Genomic DNA, 24,376 nt, shown 5'->3' with positions numbered 1-24,376 from the left:
AATCTTACTCTTGATCCCACATTAAAGGCAATTTCAAAGTCCTGTGAAAAAGCATACTCAATGTATTCTCCATAGAATGGAGACGTGAATGCTTTTAGATGAACCAGGTTGTTCTGCTCTGGAAGTTTAAAATGGGAAGAAAAAAAAAACATAAAAACACTCCAGAACCTTGAGTACTCACAGGAGTCTTATTTCATACCCGTAATCTTCCCAGCAGAGCACTGAACCCACTATTTGCCAAAGGGGCTCCTTCCTAGCACCATTGCAGTTCTTTAACCTAGGGCAGCACTCAAAAAAGAATGGAGACAATGAACTTTCATCAGATTAGATCAGCTCTGATGCATCAAGCAGTACATTATCTCTTTTGTTGGCACTTAGCGGAGTTTTTGAAGAATATGTTGTCTTTATCATTCATTGTAAACGTTTACGAAACATTAAAGTTTCCTTTGATATTCTCCTATCCATCATTAAAAAAGAATCTTTTTTGTTTGGTTAGCCATGATTTTTTGGGGGTTTTATTTTGCTTTTTGTTTTTGTTCTTTGGGCAACACCTGACTGTGTTCAGTAGATACTTAATTCTCTGAGCGCAGGAATCATACCTGGTGGATCCAGGGAACCTAATGGGATACTGGAGGATCAATTCCTGGCCAACCCTGTGCAAGGCAAATGTACTATCATTCCAGAACTAGCCATCATTCTGAAACATTCAGTTTCAAGATCTATCCAAGATCTATCACATTCTTATTTACTGTTTATTACCTTCAGTTTAGAGTTATTTATGCTAGTTGATCAATTTTCAGAGATTTCTCTGTAATTTTTCTACTTAATTTTATTTATTTATTTATTTTATTTATTATTTTGGGGGGTCACACCTGGCAGTGCTCAGGGGTTACTCTTAGTTGTATGCTCAGAAATCTCTCCTGGCAGGCTTGGGGGACCATATGGGATGCTGCATGCAAGGCAAACGCCTTACATCCATACTATCTCTCTGGCTCCACCTAATTTTATTTTTGTCCATGTATTGCTTTTTCTATTAAGCCTAAGTTATCATACTGCTTTAAGATGATTGCTTAGGCAGGTTTTTTTTACAGGATTATAAATTCCTAAAGGACAAAATCTAGCCCTGTAATATATTACTGCATATGGCAGGAATGTGTAGTAATAGCAATGGTGTCTAGTGCTATGACAAGTAAATAGCAGGAACTCAAAAATGTTAGAATAAAACAAAGATATGCTCTAGCAAAGAAGTTTGATCACTATATAATATTGCTTTCTCAGAGGACCACAATATATTTTTCATATGGACGTTCCTTTATGTTTCCTTAGATATCTTTTCAGGGAGAGTGAATGTACAGATTTAGTGAATAAAAGTTTACTCATGTTATTGCAATGTTTTTTGGTTCTTTCCCATTAAAATCAGCAACATTCATAGAACATGTACTATAAGCTATAATTGTCAAAGATTCAGGACAGTTCCTGAAATGACATCCATGTATCTTCTTTGATTAATTTTGTCAACATAAAATCAAATAACAGTGAGCATCTGGCATTTGCCTTTTGTGTGATTTTTTTTGCAACTAGTTAAAGTAATAAAAATGAATATTGATCCAAAATTTGGCTATTACCCAATATATTACCTACTTGGTCAAATTGGGGATCTTCTCCACGCTGTAGAGATTTTGTCAATGGCTTTTCCTACAAAAAAGAAAAAGAAGGAACATGGATACAATAATCAATCATCAGACATTAGCATGCATTATTATTAGAACTTTTTCATTTCTCTTTTTTAGGATGAAAAGATGCTGTCTTTTAATGAATGAGAAACTCTCTAATCTATTTTGATCTTAGCAACAGTGTTTGATTATAATGGCCATGATATTTTGACTAGTCATTATAATAACATATATCATGTTATCAAAACATCAAAACATATTTGTTTTGACCAAAACATAAAATTTGATGCCATTAGAGATCCCATGTTTCAATAAAAACCACATAAAAATTATGAAATTTACTTTAAAATGTTTGTACCTTTTTTTTTCTTGATAGATTATAAGATTGTGCAAGTGGCAAGTGACATAATACCAAGTCTCTAATTTAGAAATAATGTAAGGTTTAGTATGTCTAATTGGTTTATTTTATTTTATTTTATTTGGTTTTTGGGTCACACCCAGCCGCGCTCAGGGGTTACTCCTGGCTCTATGCTCAGAAATCACCCTGGCAGGCACAGGGACCATATGGGATGCTGGGATTCAAACCACCGTCTTTCTGCATGAAAGGCAAACGCCTTACCTCCATGCTATCTCTCCGGTCCCTAATTGGTTTATTTTAGACATATTATTTGATTTGCTCCACATTCATATATCTGCAAAAAATAATTCTGGCAGTGATAAAAGTTTATAGAAATAACTTACATGAACTTAACTCACATTTTAGCAGTATATTTCATAATCCTCATATTTATCAGCACCTGTTAGGAGTCATGATATCTAACACTGTTCCAAAATTTGGCTTATGGTTATATAAGGATCCTTATATATGGATATATAATATATAAAGGATAAAAGAATTTATCTTTTTTTAAAAAATTATATGGACCTCCTGTTTAATTATCTTAGCCTTTGCTCCTGAAAAATAAATGCCTTGATGGGCTCATTTTGATGTTATTTTAATGTATTTTTGTTTTATTTCATTTTGTTTGGGAACCACATCCAGCAATGCTCAGTTGTAATTCCTGGCTCTGCACTCAGGAATCAATCCTGACCATGCTTCAGGGAACCAGATGATGATAGAATTTGGGCATGTAAGGAAAGTGTCCTACCAGCCCCAAATATCTTACTTTTTACCAAGTTCCATGTAAGTCAACTAGCTGTTTCATCTGAAAAATTTACTGTTTCAAAAAAATTGCATTTTTAAGGACGAATCAAGAATTTTCTTTTTAATATGTACTATCTAGGGGTGGATGAGCATACATATGTGGCCAAAAGATAATGCTTGGCCCACATGGAGCTCTGTAAGCTTTCACAATAATACAGAAGACTATACCCTGAAGAACTCCACTCTGGCTTTTACTGTGACATGATCCCACTTTATCTCCATTCAACACCCAGTTATTGTTCAGAGTGATCAGTTCCAACTATCTTTGTTATAGTGGTCCCTTCTCTACCCTAACTCTACTGTTCCACTATTTGTGGCAAGCTTCCTACCATGGACTGGCCCATCTGATCTTCATCTCTATTGTCTAAGGGTATTATTGCCACATTTTTTAATATTCTCATATCCCATAAATGAATGAGATTATTTTGTCTATATATTGCTCTCTGATTCATTTCACTCGACATGATACTCTCCATATCCATCCATGTATAAGTATATTTCAAGACTTCATCTTTCCTAACAACTGCATAGTATTACATTGTGTAGATGTACCATAGTTTCTTTAGCTAGTTATCTGTTCTCAGGAACTGGGGTTGTTTCCAGATTCTAGCTATTGAAAATAGTGCTGCAATGAACATAGGAGTGCAGAGGGCTTTTATTTATTGCAATTTTTTTTTGTGTTCCTAGATATATCCCTAGGAGTGGTATTGCCAGATCATATGGGATCATTTCTAGTCTTATGAGGAATATCCATATTGTTTTACAAAAAGGCTGGACTAGTCAACATTCCCACTAGCAGTGAATGAGAATACTTTTTGTTAACCACTGTCTAGAAGAAAAAAAAAGGAAGCACAGTGAGATTGAGCAAGAAGAGAAGAGAGAGAAGAGGAGAGGAGAGGAGAGGAGAGGAGAGGGGAGGGGGGAGGGGATGGGAGGGGAGGGAAGGGGAGGGAAGGGGAGGGGAGGGAAGGGGAGGGGAGGGGAGGGGGGAGGGGAGGGGAGGGGGGAGGGGAGGGAAGGGGAGGGGAGGGAAGGGGAGGGGAGGGGAGGGAGGGAGGGGAGGGAAGGGGAGGGGAGGGAAGGGGAGGGGAGGGGAGGGGAGGGGAGGGGAGGAGAGGAGAGGGGAGGGGAGAAAGAGAGAAATAAAATGCCTATGCCAGAGGCAGGCAGGGGGAAGGGTGGGAGAGAAATTGGGGACAATGGAGACAAAAATATTCATAGGTGAAGGGTGGTGTACATTGTGAGACTGAAATTCAATCACGTATAATTTTGTAATCACAGTGTTTAAATAAAAAAAATAAGGAAACTGGAAGTGAATGACATTGTAGTGAAAAAGCATGATACATTTTATTTTAAGTTACTGTTGGAAGAGGTTTTTGGCTATTTGTTTTAGTTTGAATAAATCCCTAAAAATTCTTAGTGACCCAAAGCTGCAAGGTCTTAGCCTATGCTTTGACCTTTTGAAAAATGTTTCAGATCACAGGAGAGTGAACAAAAAAAGGGTAAAGCAAAATATGCAACTTTGCACACCAGTGACTGTAAAGTAAAAGAAGAGCAAATAAACATCAATCCAAGTAAAAATACTTGGATGGAAGTAAACACTATGAAAGTTTCAAAACCATAACATTTTAAATTCAATCTGACAAAGACATTCAATGTAATTTCTATTGCTTAAGGAAATACAAGAGTTAGGAAAAAAAACAAAAAAAATTTTACAGTGTTGAAGGGATAGAATATTCAAAACCTTGACTGATGAAAACTTGAAGGAAAGAAAGATATTTATTTATATAGGTTTTTGGGCCACACCCACTGGTGCTCAGGACTTACTCCTGGTTCTGTGCTCAGGGATTACTTCTGTGTGAAGCTTGGGGACCTTATAGGGCATTGGCAATTGGACCTGGGTTGGCTGCATACATGGCATATACTACTGTTCTATCTCTCTGGACCCCAAAAGAAAATTATTCAATAAATAGATTACAAGGGGAATAACAATATTAGAAGGAAATCCTAATGAATTTTAAAGTTACTGAAATGGGTAGATATTATGTGGATTCATATTTAAATAACCTGCTAAAGGAACATTGATTTGAAATACTGGATATTTAATGATGCTAAGTTAGATATTTAATTGTTTACTGTTTATTTTTTATTTGTGACCACTGAATTAAAGTTTTGTTTTTAAAATCTTTTGTGATTCATATTGAAATACTTCATGATGAAATGAAGTTCCTAACACTTGCCTGAAGTAATTTTGAAGTAATATAGAGAATATGTGATAAAGTAGTCACTTCTGGAGTTATTATCTTTCCACTTTGGTATATGTTTGAAATTCTCCATAGACAACAAATAAAACCTAAAAAATTGAGAATACAATGAGTCAATTCATTGGTGATAGAAAGGGTGGACTGGTGAAGGATGGTATACATTTACCAAAACCCAACAATGAACACTTTTGTAACATCAATACTTAAAAAACGCAAATTAAAAAATACATGTTCTATTTTTTTCTGATGGAATAAGCCACAGTTTTTTTGTTTCTTTTTGTTTGTTTGTTTGTTTTTGCTTATTTTTAGTTTTTGGGACACCCTCAACCTTGCTCAGCGATCACTTTTGATGATCCTGATCTATATGGGATGACATGATAGAACCCAGGGTAGCTGCATACAATGTAAGCACCCTACCAGTTGTACTGTTGCTCAAATCCCAAGTAACTTCTTAAAACATACTCGTGGTGCAAGTGGTAGGGCATTTGCCTTGCACATGCTAATCTAGGACAGACCTTGGTTTGATCCCCCAGTGTCCCATATGGTCCCCCAAGCCAGGAGCGATTTGAGTGCATAGTCAGGAGTAACTCCTGAGCATCACTGGTTGTGGCCCAAAAACCAAAACCAAAACCAAAACACTTTCCAACTTTTTGCTTTCTTGAAATAGAGTTGCAGAAGGACCTTTTATCCACTTCTCCTCTTCTACAGTACAAGTGCACTGAGAAGCTTGATAACAGCTTACAGGTTGATTGAGATTTCTAAACAACTTTCATTGGGCTTTCCTTGGAGTTTGCCATCACTTAATTCAAGAGCTCTGTTGTACTACCTCATTCGAGAGGAATTTTCTGCTGCTATGGAGAATACTACAGGAGTTTCAAGCATTTCCATAGGAAATAAGAAAAGGTCTGTTTGTGATTCTCACACCTTAGGAAGCTCTAACCAACTTTACCTTTACTTAGGAAAATAGAAACTCTAAAAGCACAGAGGAAAGCCATTGATTTCTACCTCAATGTCCAAACAATATCCTTGTATACTATCCATATTTTCACTTTATTGTCTCTTCACATCAGGTATCTCTAAATTCTATAGCAGGAAATGTAGCCATATACTTGCTACAGGACACAAACAGTTAGATGCATCTATGAAATCTCTTCTACATCAAAGGTATTTTATTTGTAAAATACAAGGGACATATTAAATAGTTATCTTTTTGCTTCTGATGTCTCTGTGATCTAAAACCATTTCAGTGGATACCATAAAGGTAGAACTTTACTACTCCATCCACCCCAAATACCTTTATTTTTCAATTTTTAGTTTTTTAAACATAGGTGCCAGGATTAATGATACTGTTAATAATTGGGTTCTTAGTGTTGGATCATGGAAGATATTTCAATAGATAACTCAGTAATGCCCCTGGAATAAGATAAAATTATTCATTTTGCTAAATATAACCCAACTTTTTTCAAGATGCAATGTCTTTTAATAATTACAATATTTACTAATTCATTTATTTTGAAGAATCTTTAGGGCCACATTTAAAAGTAGCCAGGAACTATACTTGATTGTGCTACAGGGACCATATGCAGTGCTAAATATTGAACTGAGGTTAGTCCTAGTGAGGCAAGGGACTTAATCCCTGTAACATCTCTCTCCAGTTTCCCTAATCACAACATTTAGGTGTAGTTATTAATTCAAGTGTTTGGAATCTGGAAGATTTTCCGTTGAGTTCTAGGTCTCTTATTTTGCTACATTATTTTCACTTAATATTTTTAATTACCTCTCTCTTTATCAACCTTTCTGAAAAAATGTAGATAAACAAGAACAATCTACGTCATAGGCTTTAAGAATGGAATACTTAGTGAATACTTAGTAATTGATAATTTTTTCTAGAACTAAAATCCTGTTAAGTAGTATTCTTATTAACATTTGTTAAGATCTTCCTTTGTAAAGATTTGGTATATCTTCCTTTGTGACAATCAGGACCTGATACTAAGTTCCATGTATTTTTCTGGGTATACTTTGCACTCCCACTAACATTAATCAAAGCTTTTATTTTAGTTTTCTGGAAGCTAAAATGTGTAGAGAGTAGGAATAAAAACACTGTAAAGAGTATTTGTCTTCCCCTAAAAATAACATTACAATGTCTTAAATTCTTAATATGTATTTCAAAGAAAATCTTTACTAGTGAGATGCTATAGAAACATCTAAGCTTTAATTTTTTTAAATACCAAACTTCTTTTCTTGAAACTAGTGTTTTTAATTATAAATATAGGTTTATGCATAATGGACTCAGGATTTTGATAGTATGAGCAGAAGAAAAAAATGACAATTTTGGTCAAAAAAATTCATACATCTCACTTTATTTTAATTTGTCTTTAATTTCTAGGCACACACAATAATCATGGAAATGTTCCATTTCCATCTCATTTCCAACTTAATGTGATTTTTATTTATGTGATGAGTAGAAATTTTTAAAGGCATCAGAAAAGTAATACAAGAAGTTGCTTAAACTGGACAATACTATATATATGTAAAATATAAAAGGGCCTAATAAAACATGCCTGTTAGCGTGATTTGTCAAGACCAAAATGTGTGCTGGTTAAAAATGCTATCATATTATAGTAATTATTAAATTAGTCTAAAATGATATTAATGACTTCAGAATGTTGAATAAAAAATGTTTTCTGGGAACAGCAATATTAGACTGACTGTAAGAATGGGCCTTTAATGATTATTACTGTGTCACATTTTTGAAATAATTTTTATTGGCATACTTTGCCACTTAAAATATAATGTATTTTCAATGATCATTTATTTGTATTAAAAATGCTTCTATAGGTATCACCTTACACTAGTGGTAATTCATTATATAAAAAGATTGTAAGTAAACTGTTGGTAAAAATGTGGAGAACAAAGAACTCTGGGTGGCATAGTGGCATTCCTCTATAGAAAATGAGATTTCGGGCCTGGAGAGATGGCACAGCGGCGTTTGCCTTGCAAGCAGCCGATCCAGGACCAAAGGTGGTTGGTTCGAATCCCGGTGTCCCATATGGTCCCCCGTGCCTGCCAGGAGCTATTTCTGAGCAGTCAGGAGTAACCCCTGAGCACCACCGGGTGTGACCCAAAAACTAAAAAAAAAAAAAAAAAGAAAAGAAAAGAAAATGAGATTTCTCAAAAATTTAAATGGCAATTCTATATGAATTTCAAATTATATAGAAATTCCAATACCACCATGCATTTATTCAAAGAAAATGAAATTAAAGAATATGAAAACTAAACCAAACACTCTCTCTCTCTCTCTCTCTCTCTCTCTCTCTCTCTCTCTCTCTCTCTCTCTTGGTGAAACCAGAGGGAAATGGAAGGAGTAAAAAGCAGTTTCTGGTGGTTACACTGCAAATTTAGTGATGAGAATGGGAACAATTATTCACATAGAGATAGATGAAATACAATCACTATAATTCAATCATTGTATATCAATTCTGTCAAATGAAAAGAATCATTTAAAATGTTTCCTCTACAAATAGTAAAAAATAGTATATAATCATAAAGAATTTGGAAAATAACTTGTGGAGTTACCTTGGTTTTATATCCTCAGTAAAAAAGAAACTTTGATAATCTTCTAAAATATTAGATACAGAAATCATAGACTCACCCCTGGGTGAAATAATTCAATACTATTAGGGTGATGTAACATCTAATTTGGTGTTTTTATTATGACACAATACTTTTCTTATGGTTTACTAGGCGTAAGATTCAAATCATTTTTACTATTATGGTATATTACAATTCAGTTTATAGCTGAAAAGTTTTCTTTAGAAACAAAGGATTTCTTTTATATAATCTGAGAACACTCATTATAAGGAAAACTAATTCCAAATAGAAGAGTGTGCTAAAAAAAAAAAAGCAAGTTCATAAGGAGTTAAATGAAAATTTCAACATTATTATCCCCTATTTTAGCTATAATTATTTGTGTTTGGTTTCTGTGAATTTTCCATTAACTGGAGTCTTTGAAGAGTGAGTACGGATGCCGCACAGAGCTGCTTTGCTGTAAAATGACTACTGGACAAAGTATTTAATTGCAATTTGAAAATGTTCGGAAATGTCAACTGTAATATAATTATTCTCCATCTGATCAGAACTGATTCTTCTTGTCTTTTAAGAATGTCATTACCTTTATTATTGATTCTATCACTAACTAGGGAACTAAGTCTAGAAAAACTTTTTTTTTTTTTGTTTTGGTGACATACCCGGTGATGCTCAGGGATTAGTGCTCAGAAATCGCTCCTTGAGACTGCGACAGATTGAATCGCGGTCCATCCTAGGTCAGCCATGTGCAAGGCAAATGCCCTACTGCTTGCACCACCGCTCTGGCCCCTTGAAAACCTTTTTATTTTTATATTTCCTTTAATAGGTTTATTAAGCAACAGAGGGGCAGGGGGCTTTGGGTATAAAGAAGTTTGGTCAGAATAGACTATGTGTTATCTTTTTGAAAGGCTGCCTTGATCTCACAGTATAGAAAGACATCAAAGCTGGGGTTTCTGCTATTTAAACATTAGTCAACACCTAATTAGTATAGGAAGGCTGACATAAATGACTGCAGAAAAACAATCACTTAAAAATCTGGGGATGATTAAACATTATCACAAATTATCACGTGATAGAGGTTATCTAATGGCTATACAATTATGAACATGAAAATTAAAATAGGTTTTATAAAGATCTACTAGATGGAGATCCAAATGTAATTAAAGGCAATAACTCAGTGCTTCATTTAATGCAGAAGTATTTTGCAATTCACAAATTACTTAAATGCTAAATAATTTCTTATTAAAAGAAACTAATATTTTATGATACCTAAAAATATACAGATAGCTCAGGTCTTTAAAGAGGTGAAACACAAGACTGGCTGTTCAGATTCTATATAAGTAAAGAAATTTTTTACAAGACAAATGAAATGTATTTTAAGTTTACTATATTACCTCTTATCAGATACAATTGCAGATAAATCTATAATTACAAGCTGTAGCTGTAGTGAATATGTATTTCACTTGCCAAGGGCTTTGCTTGCTTACAGTAACAATCAAAATCACTAGAACTAAGGCTGGAATACAGGAGATAAGATTTTACCATGCATATAGCTGACCCAATGAAATTCCTGGCACAGAATGTGGTCCTCCAAAGACTACAGTGTCACTCAGGAATCCTTGAGCACTGCTCGGTGTGGTATGGATCCAACTTCCCCCTCTTCCTTTACAAATAATTAGAACTACTGAGATAAATCATCATAGATTCTTTGCTGGTGTTGGGTTACCAATATTTATTGTAGCATAGTGTCCTGCCCAACTTCAAGGTTAATAGTAGAACTGCTAGTCCTGTGAGACATCATTATCCAGGAGGAATTACCAGCCTGAGAATCATGGTTGAGCTACAAAAGTTTGTCAACAGAAACAACTATCTGCACCTAGAACAACATTAGCATGCAGTAATGCTGTAACTAGCTAATTGTGACCTTTCACTATTTGTTTCCAGCTGGCTGTGACTGAAGTTTGCATAGGATTGGTCTTAAGGCATGACATATTTCATTACAGACTCACGAAGTGTGGTATGATAGAGATTAGCAATTTATATTTTCAATGTTTTGTAAATCAAAAACACATTTCATTTATTTGTGTTCTCTAGTTTATTTGTAGAATGGAAATTTGTAAAACGGAAATTTTCTTATTTCTTTTTATGTTAGGAAACTGGATAAATTGTGTCATGTTATTATAGTCTCTATTCCAGCATGCATAGTCAGTATCTTGATGAATGTGTGTCTATCACTCCACACCTATGTTCCAACCTCCATGCACGGTTATAGCTAAAAATCCTGCCTATATCTTGTTCATTAACTATAAATAGAGGTCATCAAGGTTGAATCAATCTTAATATTAAACCTTACCATTTCTAGGTCACCATTAATCATGAAAATGTTTTAAATATTAGAACATGGGTGGAAGAAACACTACTTCACTCAGTCAAAGCGGTTGCTAAAGGACAAGATGAAAGGTAGAAGTTTTCTACCTTTGAAATTATGCAGACCTTTTCACGTTCCCAGATTCCAAGTTGAAAGAGAATAAATTGCTTGCTTCCACAGTAAGTTTCAGTTGGCATAGAATTTCTTCTTATGGTTGACATTTACGCTGATAAACTACATGTGCAGACAAAGTCCCTGGTCCAATACCCAATTTAGTTTCTACTACTATTTTAAATGGAATAATGGAAATTTAAATCAGGATGAATTCTCTAAGATAGGATCTATATTCCCGGCAAAAACAGAGTTAATACTGTGCCATATGTTATATTTATTAGAGCTTAAATGTGGCCTGACTGCTAACATTTTATAGAGGAGAGAACAATTGGAAGATCAAATGCTAGATCATATTAAAAAGTATCTATTAGAAGCACAAACTATTGGCAGGATTCTGATGAAATACCAAATATCAAGCTTCTTGTGTATTTGGCAAAATTAGAGGCAGAAGAATGAACAAGAGAGAAAATTTTTAAAAAGGTGATTGACAATGCTTTAATGAACAAAATTTTACCATAAACTCAAGAAATTCTGGAGGTAATATATGAGATGGTGACTATTCACTACCAATATTACATTATATATTTGAAAGTTGCTAAGAGAGTGATTATCACAAGATGTATAAATGAAAGACTATAAAGTGAATGTGGCAATTGTTTCCGGTTTTACACATATACCAAATCATTATGTTGGACCACTAGGACTAGCATGTATTATATGTTCATTATATCTCAATAAAGCAGGAAAAATAAAGAAAATATTCATTTGATTAATGACAAACAAAATTATGTATTTCTTCTCTGAGGTTTTCAATAAACTTAAATATGTGAATGGGGAAATAAACAGTTCTTTAAGTTTTCTGAACTTGTTTAGTCAAATATCCTTTTGGGTTCATTCCCAATTTGATCTGGTTTAACAGTGACCCCTGTGTCCTTAGAGACCCCTCTGCACAAGAACCTAAGAAATTTCCAGTTTGAAAGCCTTTAAAACCATTCTACATACACTCATTTCAAATTATTGATTACATTTCCTAGGACTTCACAATATATATACCCAGTAGGCTTTAAGCATCTTGCTAGAAAGAAAGTAAAATAGTGGAGGTGTGGTCTTCTCTTGTTCCTTTGTCACTTCCCAGAATACAATACTATAAATATTCAGATCCTGTGTACTTAAATCAACTAAAGCTTTTACAAAGCATTTTTTCTCAGTTTTATTTATTTTCATTTTTGACATGACAGAACTTAGGAAAATCATTAAGCATTAACCACTCTGCTTAAACCGCCAGTTCTTACCAATGGGGAGGGGAAGAGAGAGAGAGAGAGAGAGAGAGAGAGAGAGAGAGAGAGAGAGAGAGAGAGAGAGAGAGAGAGAGAGAGAGAGAGAGAATGTTTTTTTAACTTTACTGATTGCTTGATTGGTTTTTGGGTTATACCTGGTGGCTCAGGGGTCACTCTTGGCTCTGCACTCAGAAATCGCCCCTGGCAGGCTGGGGGACCATATGGGATGCCTGGAATGGAACCAGGTCCCTCCCAGGCCAGCTGCATGCAAAGTAAACGCCCTACTGCTGTGCTATCTCTTGGGCCCTGAGAGAAAATGCTGACTTCAAAAGAAATAAGCCAAAGATTTGATTAGTTATTCTTTTATGACCATCAGTCTAGTGGTGCTGGGACATTTGATCACCTTAATATATGCTGAAGATGATATCAGTCATTCCACTCCTCACCTCTAATCCTTCAACCATTTTATGGAGCTAAGAATTATTATATCTAAATTTCAAAGGAGAAAAAAGGGATTGACCAACTGGCTCAGAACTACATAAATATCAACAGTAGTGTGAAATCAGGATTCAAATTCAGATAAGGTTAATTAAAAAAGTTGTTTTGTCTTAAAAATATTTTTATTCATTAAATCTTCAAAGTTATTATTATAAAGCTCTTGAATTTTCAAAAGTGATTGAGTCTTGTTTTTTGAAAAATGTCTGTTGAGAAGGTAATTGCCCATGACTATAGTGACAGGTGCTATGTAAATGGAGAGATTCTGATAATGACAGCACACAATCAGAGACTGTGTCCAACTGTGGCAAATCATCTTGACTGTCCTCTGCACATATTACCAGGGTGAAGTGGGAACAGGTGACTATACCAATGAATAATGAGGTATTCTAGGATGGCCCAAGGCAAAACACTGAGAATCAATGTGCCATTTATTCAGCAGATTATAGGGCAGTCATTTGAAGAATACAAAGGACAAAACAAAATCTATTTTTTTTTTTTGGTTTTTGGGCCACACCCGGCGGTGCTCAGGGGTTACTCCTGGCTGTCTTCTCAGAAATAGCTCCTGGCAGGCACAGGGGACCATATGAGACACCGGGATTCGAACCAACCACCTTTGGTCCTGGATCGGCTGCTTGCAAGGCAAACGCCGCTGTGCTATCTCTCTGGGCCCCACAAAATCTATTCTTATTTGTGGATAAGATACATTATAACTCTCAGAAATATGCATGCTCCTATAAAGTTATTCCTTTGAAGATACTATATTAATAAATTTTATTCTTTTTTAATATTTTTGAGCTATACTTTGTAATTCTCAGGATTTATTCCTGGCAATGTTCAGGGGAGCATATGGAATGCGGGGATGAACCCAGTCAGCCAGTATGCAAGGCTTGTACCCTACATTCTGTAGTAACTCTCTGGCCACTACTAATGTATTTCTTATATACTTATTCATTCAGATTTGGGGGGGGGGCTGGATCACACCCGGCAGCGCTCAGGGGTTACTCCTGGCTCTACACTCAGAAATCGATCCTGGCAGGTTCGAGGGACCATATGGGATGCCAGGATTCAAACCATTGTCCTGCTGCTTCTAAGGCTGTACTATCTCTCCAGCCCCCCTCTCACTCATTCAGATTTTTACAAAGCATTTATTATTTACTATATATAAAGTGGTATTCCAGACAGGCGGCATAAGAAAAAGGGGGATACAAAGTCAGACAGATATTACCTATAAGAAACTTAGATTGGTGTAGTATTCCTTAAACTTAAATAGTTATGGAAACTAGGTTTCCCTATCCTTTATACTCTAGTCCTATATACATATATAAGCACACAATTGAAAATTTTTATCATTTACTCTTGAAATGATACTGATATTTTCTAGTCTATTCAATAATTCCAGCCTAATAAAGATAGAACCTTTGAGAGAAAAATGTTACTGAAATAAAGATTTACAGGTGTGTAATTCACATATGCATGACTGAATGAAATCAACAGGGAAGAGGTCAGGTAAAAATGTTCAAAAGATGAAGTATGCAAGTTGCTCCTAGAAAGAAGATTGGGGTGAGGAAAGGTGTGGAATTCCAGAAAGGGGGTGGAGAGGATAAGTATGCATAAGGTCATGGTGGCAGGAAAGCAGAGAATTAAAGCACAGAACCAGAAAGGCACCTGGAGAAAGTAAGATAAATTCTGTTGTGGCCAAAGTCATGGAATGACAGAGTATAAAATAAAGATTTAACAAAAGCATAAAAAGATAGGATTGCATTTAGGAAAGATAGCAAATGGTAAGGAAAAAAAACAACAACTCCCGTTCATTACTTAGTCATACGCTGAAAAGTAAATGAGGGGCTGGAGAGATAGCACAGCGGTAAGGCATTTGCTTGGACAGTGGTTCAAATCCCGACATCCCATATGGTTCCCTGTGCCTGGCAGGAGTGATTCCTGAGTGCAGAGCCAAGAGTAATCCCTGAGCACCACCAGTGTGACCCCAAAACAACAACAAAATGTTTCTTTTTAAAAGAAAATGCTGGTTCTCCTACGGGGCTCATATAAAGCTGTATTGGATCCATATTCAAACCAAGAACTCCTACTATATAGTAGCAGGCAGTACCAACCACTGTGTCAACCCTTCTGTGGTGAAAAGGGTGAGTAATGCTCTGTATATACATACTAGTAACTTGGAACTGTTTTCATGATGAGTAAATCTTTGAGGAAAAGAGTTCTCTTCAAACAATTTATGGAAAGGACTAAGAGACATATTTTGAAGGGGTATTTTTCTGACATATTTTGTTTCTATTTTTTTCCAAGAGAGTTGGGTTAATGGTTCAAGTATTAAATGAGAAGAAAAAGTCATATTTTGTGGTTACTTGTGCAACTTATAGTTAGAATTTTTTAAAACCTCCAAACTTCCCTAGAGGTAAATTTTCTTGCCTATAAAATATGTGTGTATAGCTCTTCTGACAATAGAGCTGTTTGTGAGCTCAAACCCTGGCTACTCTTAAATCCTAGACATAGCCATCAAAAACAATGCTAGTACAATTCATTCATAAAATGAAGACAATACTTGAGTTAAAAGCCATTGCCTCTAAATGGGAAACATATTAAATGTCATGTGGAATATCTATGCATTTCTTTTAAGAATAAAAGACTTGTAATCTGAAAATAAATTGTAATGTAAAAAAAATGCTGGGGCAGATGAGGTGGCACTAGAGGTATGGTGTCTGCCTTGCAAGTGCTAGCCAAGGAAGGACCACAGTTCGATTCCCTGGCATCCCATATGGTCTCCCCAAGCCAGGGGCAATTTCTGAGCGCTTAGCCAGGAGTAACCCCTGAGCATCAAATGGGTGTGGCCAAAAAAGCCAAAAAAAAAAAAAAAAGAAAATGCTGCATGGAATATAATATTTTTAATAAAGAGATTAGGGTAGTATTGAGGAATATATTCAAATGCTAGAGCTCTCAGCTTCCACATGGGAGTCCCAAATTTGACGCTAGCTATCTCATAGTCCTCAGAACTCATTTATACCCCCAAACAAACAAACAAAAAACATAAGTATAAACATTAATTTCCTCATAAAAAGGGGAGAATAAAAAGCAGGGAGGTTTGAGGTGGCTGTATAACATTTGGATTGATTATCAAAGAGACTATTGTTGTTGTTGCTGGAGTTAAGACAAAAATAGGTTTTGAAAGGTGAAATACTGAAAATAAGACACTATATAAAACCTAGTACTAAACAATCAACTAGGGTAAAATCTATCTACTGCCACTGGAAGAAGAAAATACATTACAAAAGTCCCTCTATAGCTTCCAAGTAAAAACAATGAACAATTTTATTCCCCCTAAGCAATAGAATTGCTATTTTGATGTAGATATGATAGTACCTTAAAATATATAATCTAAAAGAAAACATAATAATGTCCTGCCTCCCTCTATACTTAGTAATCTATAGTTCTGTTGTCAAATGTCAAGAGTTTATTTTTCAATGGATACTGTCCATTAGTTGCTTTGCTGATTATTTATTCACTTATTTATTTATGGTTTTGGTGTTCCATCTGGTGTTGTTCAGGGATTACTCTTGGGTCTGCAACAGCAGTCACTCCGAGTGGTGCTCAGGGGACTGTATGGGATGCTGAGAATTGAACATGGGTCATCTGCATGATACCATGAGTAAAGCTTACCAGCTGAAGTTTACAAAGTTCATAAAGAAGAATTATTGTTGAAAGTACCATGTTGAGTTAAGTAAGCCAGAAGAATAAACACAAGATGGTATCACTAATGGGTGAGGTATAACTGGACAAAGACATATACTATACTTAATGGGGATGTCTAGATCAGCCTTGACTCCAGTGAGTATGGAGGAGAGGAATAGGGAAAGAGAACTGGGGGAAGAAAAAAGAATAAAGAAAATGAGAGGGGCCAGAGAAATAGCATGGAGGTAAAGTGTTTGCCTTGCATGCAGAAGGTCAGTGGTTCGAATCCTGGCATCCTATATGGTCCCCTGAGCCTGCCAGGAGCAATTTATGAGCATAGAGCCAGGAGTAACCCCTAAGCGCTGCTGGTGTGTGACCCAAAAACAAAAAAAAAAAAAAAAAAAAGAAAGAAAATGAGAAAGGGTAGTAAAGGGGAAACAGGGCTCAAGTGTTTTGGGTATAGCTGTAATGATAAAACTGTAAACATGTGATCAACACTGGAAGTTTGAAATATGCCTGTAAAGGTAGCAAGCAAGGCAGATGATGGAGAGAGGGTGCAGGAGTAAATATGGGGATATTGGAGAAAAGTTGGCACTGGTGGTGTGATTGGTGTTGGATCTCAACTACCAATAGCTTTGTAAATCACTATTGCTTAATTAAAGTTAAAAATTTTTTTAAAGAAATTAGTATCAGATGAACAAAAAACACTACTAGTACTAAATTCATTTACAAATCTTGTAATATATGAAAGAGTAGAGAAGGCAGCTAACATAAAATGTAAAAATATTGGAATGGTGAAAATATAAAGATAAGAATATCATATTAGAAATCTACAGATGTTATAAACAATGGCTGTATTTACTAGAGACATCAGATGCCTTCACATATTTTTTCTCATTTGATATGTAAAGTAAGTAAAATAAAATTTTCTTATCTTTTCTTTTCTTTTTTTTTTTTTTGTTTTGTTTTGTTTTAGGCCACACCTAGTGAGCTCATGGGACCATATAGGAAACAAGAAATCGAACTCAGGTAGGTTATGTGTTAGGCAAGCTCCTTGCCTGTTGTGCTATATCTGTGCCCCCAATATCCATTTTCTTATTGGGCTTTTTGTTAAATAGATTTTTGTACTATAGAAGTCTATCCTTGTCACTCCTATCCAAGGATTAATTATTTAAAAGAAATAGAATCCAATTTTGTGACCTGATAGAAAATTTTTGATAAACTCAACAAAAACAACATAAGAATCATTGGAGTCCCAGAAACCCAGGTAGGAGATCTCCAGGAAGAATCAACTGTCAAAAACATCATCCAAGAGATACTCTCAGAGTTAAAGACTATATGCAATCAAATCCTGCATGCCCTAAGAGTACCAGCTAAAAGAGACCCAAAGAAAAACACTCCAAGACACAACCTCATTACAATGACAAATCTCACAGATAGAGATAGAATACTGAAAGCAGCAAGATCAAAAAGGGAAATTACATTCAAAGGAGCATCCCTAAGACTTACAGCAGACATGTCACAAGAAACTCTCACGGCCAGAAGACAGTGGTGGAATATTGTGACAAGACTGAATGAAATGAATGCCTCACTAAGAATACTGCACTCAGCCCAACTCACGTTCAGGTTTGAAGGAAGAATACATAGCTTCATGGATAAACAACAGCTCAGAAACTTCACAGATGAAAAACCAGCCTTAAAGGAAAAACTGACAGGTCTACTCTAAGACAAGAGAGACCAACAAACACAGCAAACTTATCTACAAAGATGACATTAAATCCTATGACAATCATCTCCCTCAATGTCAATGGACTAAATTCACCAATTAAAAGACACAGAGTGGCAAAATGGGTCAAAAAGATAAATCCAACCTTCTGCTTCCTACAAGAAACACATCTGAATAGTCAGAACCAAACATAGGCTGGCGTAAACCATCCAAGCAAACAACACCCTCAAAAAAGCTGGGGTGGCCATATTAATATCTGATGACACCAACTTTATACTCAGAAAAGTGGTAAGAGACAAAGATGGACACTATGTACTAATCAAGGGATATGTGCAACAGGAAGAAATCAGACTATTAAACATATATGCACCCAATGAGAGACCAGCAAATTATCTAATACAATTACTGACAAATCTGAAAGAAGAAATCAATAACAACACAATAATTGTGGGAGACCTCAACACGGCCCTATCAACACTTGATAGGTAAATCCGACTGAAACCCAACAAAAACATACTAGCCCTGAAAAGAGTAATGGAAGAAAGAGGACTGGTAGATATATATCGGACACTCCATCCCAAAAAACCTGGATTCACATTCTTCTCCAATGTACATGGGTCATTCTTCAGGATAGACTACATACTGACACATAAAACATATCTCCATAAAATCAAGAGGATAGAAATCTTGCAGGCTACCTTTGCTGACCACAAGGCTCTGAAATTAAATGTGAACTACAAAGCCACACAGAAGAAAAACTTTAACAACTGGAAATTAGACACTCTGTTACTGAACAACCATTGGGTCTCAGATGAAATAAAAAAGGAAATCAAAACTTTCCTGGAAACAAATGATAATGAAGACACAAACTGCCAGAATCTATGGGACACAGCAAAAGTGATCCTGAGAGGAAAATTTATAGCTCTACAAGCACACATCAGGAAGGAAGAAGGGGCATACCCGAATAACTTAATGATGCAGCTTAAAAAATTAGAAAATGACCAACAAAAGGAAGCAAAAATAGGGAAACAGAAGGAAATAACAAAGCTGAAAGCAGAACTCAATGAAGTGGAATACCAAAAAAACAATCCGAAAGATCAACAAAAGAAGAAGTTGGTTATTTGAAAAAATAAATAAGATTGACAGACCATTGGCAAAACTCACAGAGAAATAGAGAGAGAGAAATCTGATAACCCGTATTAGAAATGAAAAAGGGGAGATCATGACAGATATTGTAGAGATCCAAAGGGTAATCAGAGACTACATTGAGAAACTTTATGCTACTAAACTTGAGAACCTAGAAGAAATGGAAAAATTCTTGGACACTTATAACTTTCCACATTTAAGTAAGGAGGATGTAGCATATCTAAACACCCCCATCACTACTGAGGAAATTGAAACTGTAATCAAACATCTGCCCAAAAAGAAAAGCCCAGGCCCAGATGGATTTCCTAATGGATTTTTTCAAATCTTTCAAGAGGAGCTGTTACCAATCCCAGCCAGGCTCTACCATGAAATTGAAAAAACAGGAACACTCCCAAACAGCTTTTATGAAGCCAACATCACCTTGATACCAAAACCAGACAGAGATGCTGCCAAAAAGAAAATTACAGACCAATATCCCTGATGAATGCTGATGCAAAGATTTTCAACAAAATCCTGGCAAATAGGATCCAATGCATCATCAAGAATATCATACACTACGACCAAGTTGATTTCATCCCAGGAATGCAAGGATGGTTTAACATCCATCAATATATCAACATCATACACAACACAACAATAAGAAAAATAAAAATCACATGATCATATCAATATACACAGAGAAAGCATTTGATAAGGTCCAACACACATTCTTGATCAAAACTCTCAGCAAGATGGGAATGGAAGGAATCTTTCTTAATCTAGTTGAAGCCATCTACCACAAGCCAATGGCAAATATTATCCTCAATGGAGAAAAACTAACAGCCTTTCCTCTAAATTCTGGTACAGAACATTGCTGTCTGTTCTCACCACTCCTCTTCAACATAGTACTGGAAGTTCTTGCTATAGCGATCATGCAAGAAAAAGCTATCAAGGGAATCCAGATAGGAAAGGAAGAAGTCAAGCTCTCATTGTTTGCAGACGACATGATACTCTACTTAGAAAACCTCAAAGACTCTACCAAAAAGCTTCTAGAAACAATAGACTCATATAGCAAGGTGGCAGGCTACAAAATTAACCTACAGAAATCAATGGCCTTTTTATACACCAATAATGTTAAGGAAGAGAAGGAAGTCAAGAAGGCAATCCCATTCGCATTAGTGCCACACAAACTCAAATACCTTGGAGTCAAATTGACCAAAGTCGCGAAGGATCTATACAAAGAAAACTATCAAGCCCTGCTCCAAGAAATAAGAGAGGACACACGGAAATGGAAATAAATACTCTGCTCATGGATTGGCAGGATTAACATCATTAAAATGGCAATACTCCCCAAAGCATTATACAGATTTAATGAAATCCCATTATAAATACCCATGACATTCTTCAAAGAAGTGGATCAAACACTTATGAAGTTCATCTGGAACAAGAAACACCCTCGAATAGCTAAAGCATTCCCAGGGAAAAGGAAAATGGGAGGCATTACTTTCCGCAACTTTAGACTGTACTACAAAGCAATAGTTATCAAAACAGCATGGTATTGGAATAAAGACAGACCCTCAGATCAGTGGAATAGGCTTGAGTTCTCAGACATTGTCCTCCAGACATACAATTACCTAATTTTTGACAAAGGAGCAAGAAATACTAAGTGGAGCAGGGAAAACCTCTTCAACAAGTGGTGCTGGCAGAACTGGCTAGCCACTTGCAAAAAAGCGAACATAGACCCCCAGTTAACAACAAGTACAAAGGTAAAATCCAAATGGATTAAAGACCTTGACATCAGACATGATACTATAAGGCATATAGTACACCACGTCGGTAAAACACTCCATGACATTGAGACTAAAGGCATCTTCATGGAGGAAACTGCACTTTCCAACACGTGGAAGCAGAGATCAACAGATGGGAATACATTAAACTGAGAAGCTCTTCACCTCATAAGAAATAGTGCCCAGGATACAAAAGTCACCCACCATGTGGGAGAAACTATTCACCCAACACCCATCAGATAAGGGGCTAATATCCAAAATATACAGAGAACTGACAGAACTTTACAAGAAAAAAACATCTAATCCCAACAAAATTGGGGAGAAGAAATGAACAGACACTTTGAGAAAAAAGAAATACAAATAGCCAAGAGGCACATAAAAAATGCTCCTCGTCACTAATCATCAGGGAGATGCAAATCAAAACAACAATGAGATACCACCTCACACCACAGAGATTGGCACACATCACAAAGAATGAGAATAATCAGTGCTGGTGGGGATGTGGAGAGAAAGGAACTCTTATCCACTGCTGGTGGGAATGCTGTCTAGTTCAACCTCTATGGAAAGCGATATGGAGATTCCTCCAAAATCTGGAAATTGAGCTCCCATTTGACCCAGCAGAAGAATACAATACAAAAACCCCTTCTTCACGCCTATATTTATTGCAGCACTATTCACAATAGCCAGGCTCTGGAAACAACCAAGATGCCCTTTAACAGATGAGTGGCTAAAGAAACTGTGGTACATATACACAATGGAATATTATGCAGGCTTCAGGAGAGATGAAGTCATGAAATATTCCTCTACATGGATGTACATGGAATCTATCATGCTAAGTGAAATAAGTCAAAGGGAGAGAGAGATGCAGAATAGTTTCACTCATCTATGGGTTTTAAGAAAAATAAAAGTCATTTTTGCAACAATCCTCAGAGACAATTGAGGAGGTCTGGAACTTCCAGCTCACTTCATGAAGCTCACCACAAAGAGTGGTGAGTGCAGTTATAGAAATAACTACACAGAGAACTACCATAATCATGTGAATGAATGAGGAAATTGGAAAGCCTGTTGGAGTACAGGTGGAGGTGGGTTGGGATAGAGGGAGATTTGGGACATTGGTGGTGGGAATGTTGCACTGGTGATGGGGGTGTTCTTTTCATGACTGAAACCTAATCACAATCATATATGTAATCAAGATGTTTAAATAAAGAAAAAAAGAAAATACTAGCAGATAGAATCCAACAGTGTATAAGAAGGTTATACACCATGTCCCAGTAGGATTCATCCGAGGAATGCAAGGATAGCAGTTTAGCATACACAAGTCAATCAATATAATACATCATATCAATGAAAGAAAAAATAGAAATTATATGATCATATTAATACATGTAGAAAAAGCATCTGACAAAGTCCAACACCATTTCATTGTAACAAAAAAAAACACCTCTCGAGATGGTAATTGAAGGAAGTTTTCTCATAATTATAGTCAAGGCTATTTACCACAAGCTTATGGCAAATGTTATACCCAATGGGGAAATACTAAAAGCCTTTCCTTTAAGATCTGGCACAAGACAAGGTTGACCCCTCTAAACACTTCTATTCAGTAGAGTTTTGGAAACACTTGCCATAGCAACCAGGTGGGATAAAGATATCAAGGGCATACAGATAGAAAAGAAAGAATTCATGTTCTCACTGTTTGCAAATGATATGATACTATACTTAGCAAATCCTAAAGTCTCTACCAAAAATCTTCTAAGAAGAATAGACTTATATAGTAAAGTGGCAGACTACAGAATTAATACAGAAAATATCCATGAGTTTTCTACATACAAATAATGAAAGAGACATTAAAAGAACCATCTCATTCATAATTGTGTCTCAGATAATAAAGTACCTTGGAGTCAACTTAACTAAGCAGAGGAAAGACATATACAAAGAAAATTACAAAACATAATGAAATTTGCTTATGCATGGATGAATATAGAGAATATTATTCTGAACAGTATGAGTCAGAGGAGAGGGACAAAGAATATACTAGGATAAAAAAAGATAGTATGATAATAATACCCAAAACAATTTATATGAACCAGTCCATGGTAGGAAGCTTCCCCTAAAGAGTAGAGCAGTACAGTTAAGGGCTGAGAAGGTACCGCTATGACAATGATAGTTGGCAATGATCATTCTGGATAAAACTGGGTACTGAAAGGAGATAATAATATGCATGATAACAATATTGCAAACCACAGTATCATGAAGAAAAAAAGGAAGAGAGAGAGGAAAAAAAAGAAGGAGGAAGAGGAGAAAGGGGAGGAAATAGAGGATTAAGAGGTGTAGGTGGTCTGCCAAAGAGTCAGAAAGGGGGGGATATGAGGGGCTCAGGAGGGAAACTGGTGATATTAATGGTGAGAAATGTGCACTGGTGGAGATGATGGACACTGTATGACTGAAATTCAATCATGAACAGTTTTATAACTGTGTATCTCAGTGATTCAATTAAATAATTCATTTTAAATAAAGAACAAATGTTCTGAACTAAGACTTAATTTAAATGACTCAAATTGCAAAACCAAGAAACAGTATTTTATAAAAGAAGTGACACTCATATATATCATTTCTGCTGAGTTAATAAATACTTGACAAATGCCAAGTGCATAATTATCAGGTAACCATACACTTAACAAATATTCTTGAATTCTGGTTCTAAAACCTTAAATTGTAAGAGATCATTTGTATAAGATTATGCAGTCTCATACATTAATGTATTTCCAGGAGATGCTGATATTTTTAAAGACTTGAAGGCTTTTAATAATTTTGGCAACAATACTGAAAAATGGACTTGAGACTGTATTCTTGTGTATTCTTGTGGCCCAAAGATGCTCACTGGAGGCACTGTGCTGGACATCACAGAAAAAGCTGTCAGACTCTGAATTCCTTTCTTTTCCCATATTGTATGTGGTCCCGCCAAGGTCACAAAACAAGTAATTTGAATCTACCAATTGGACTACTTTCCTTCCTGTGTGTCCTTTGAGATTCAGTGATCTGGCTAGAGATCTCTGGTCACAGCAATTAGCAAA

At 35.9% G+C, this 24,376-nt stretch overlaps 1 protein-coding gene across 1 annotated transcript in view; it reads right to left on the bottom strand.

Annotated features, from left to right (window-relative positions):
• The window catches only part of FRY (FRY microtubule binding protein), a 344,446-nt gene that overhangs the window by 263,488 nt on the left and 56,582 nt on the right, over window positions 1-24,376 (bottom strand). Inside the window, 1 exon segment of the mRNA XM_049778737.1 lies at window positions 1,642-1,695. Within this exon segment, the coding sequence (XP_049634694.1) occupies window positions 1,642-1,695 (54 nt within the window).

This window comes from Suncus etruscus, chromosome 8 (genome assembly GCF_024139225.1).
Source record: "Suncus etruscus isolate mSunEtr1 chromosome 8, mSunEtr1.pri.cur, whole genome shotgun sequence".
Lineage (NCBI taxonomy): Eukaryota > Metazoa > Chordata > Mammalia > Eulipotyphla > Soricidae > Suncus > Suncus etruscus.
The sequence above is the reverse complement of the archived record's forward strand: the minus strand, read 5'-3'. Positions and strand labels throughout refer to the sequence as shown.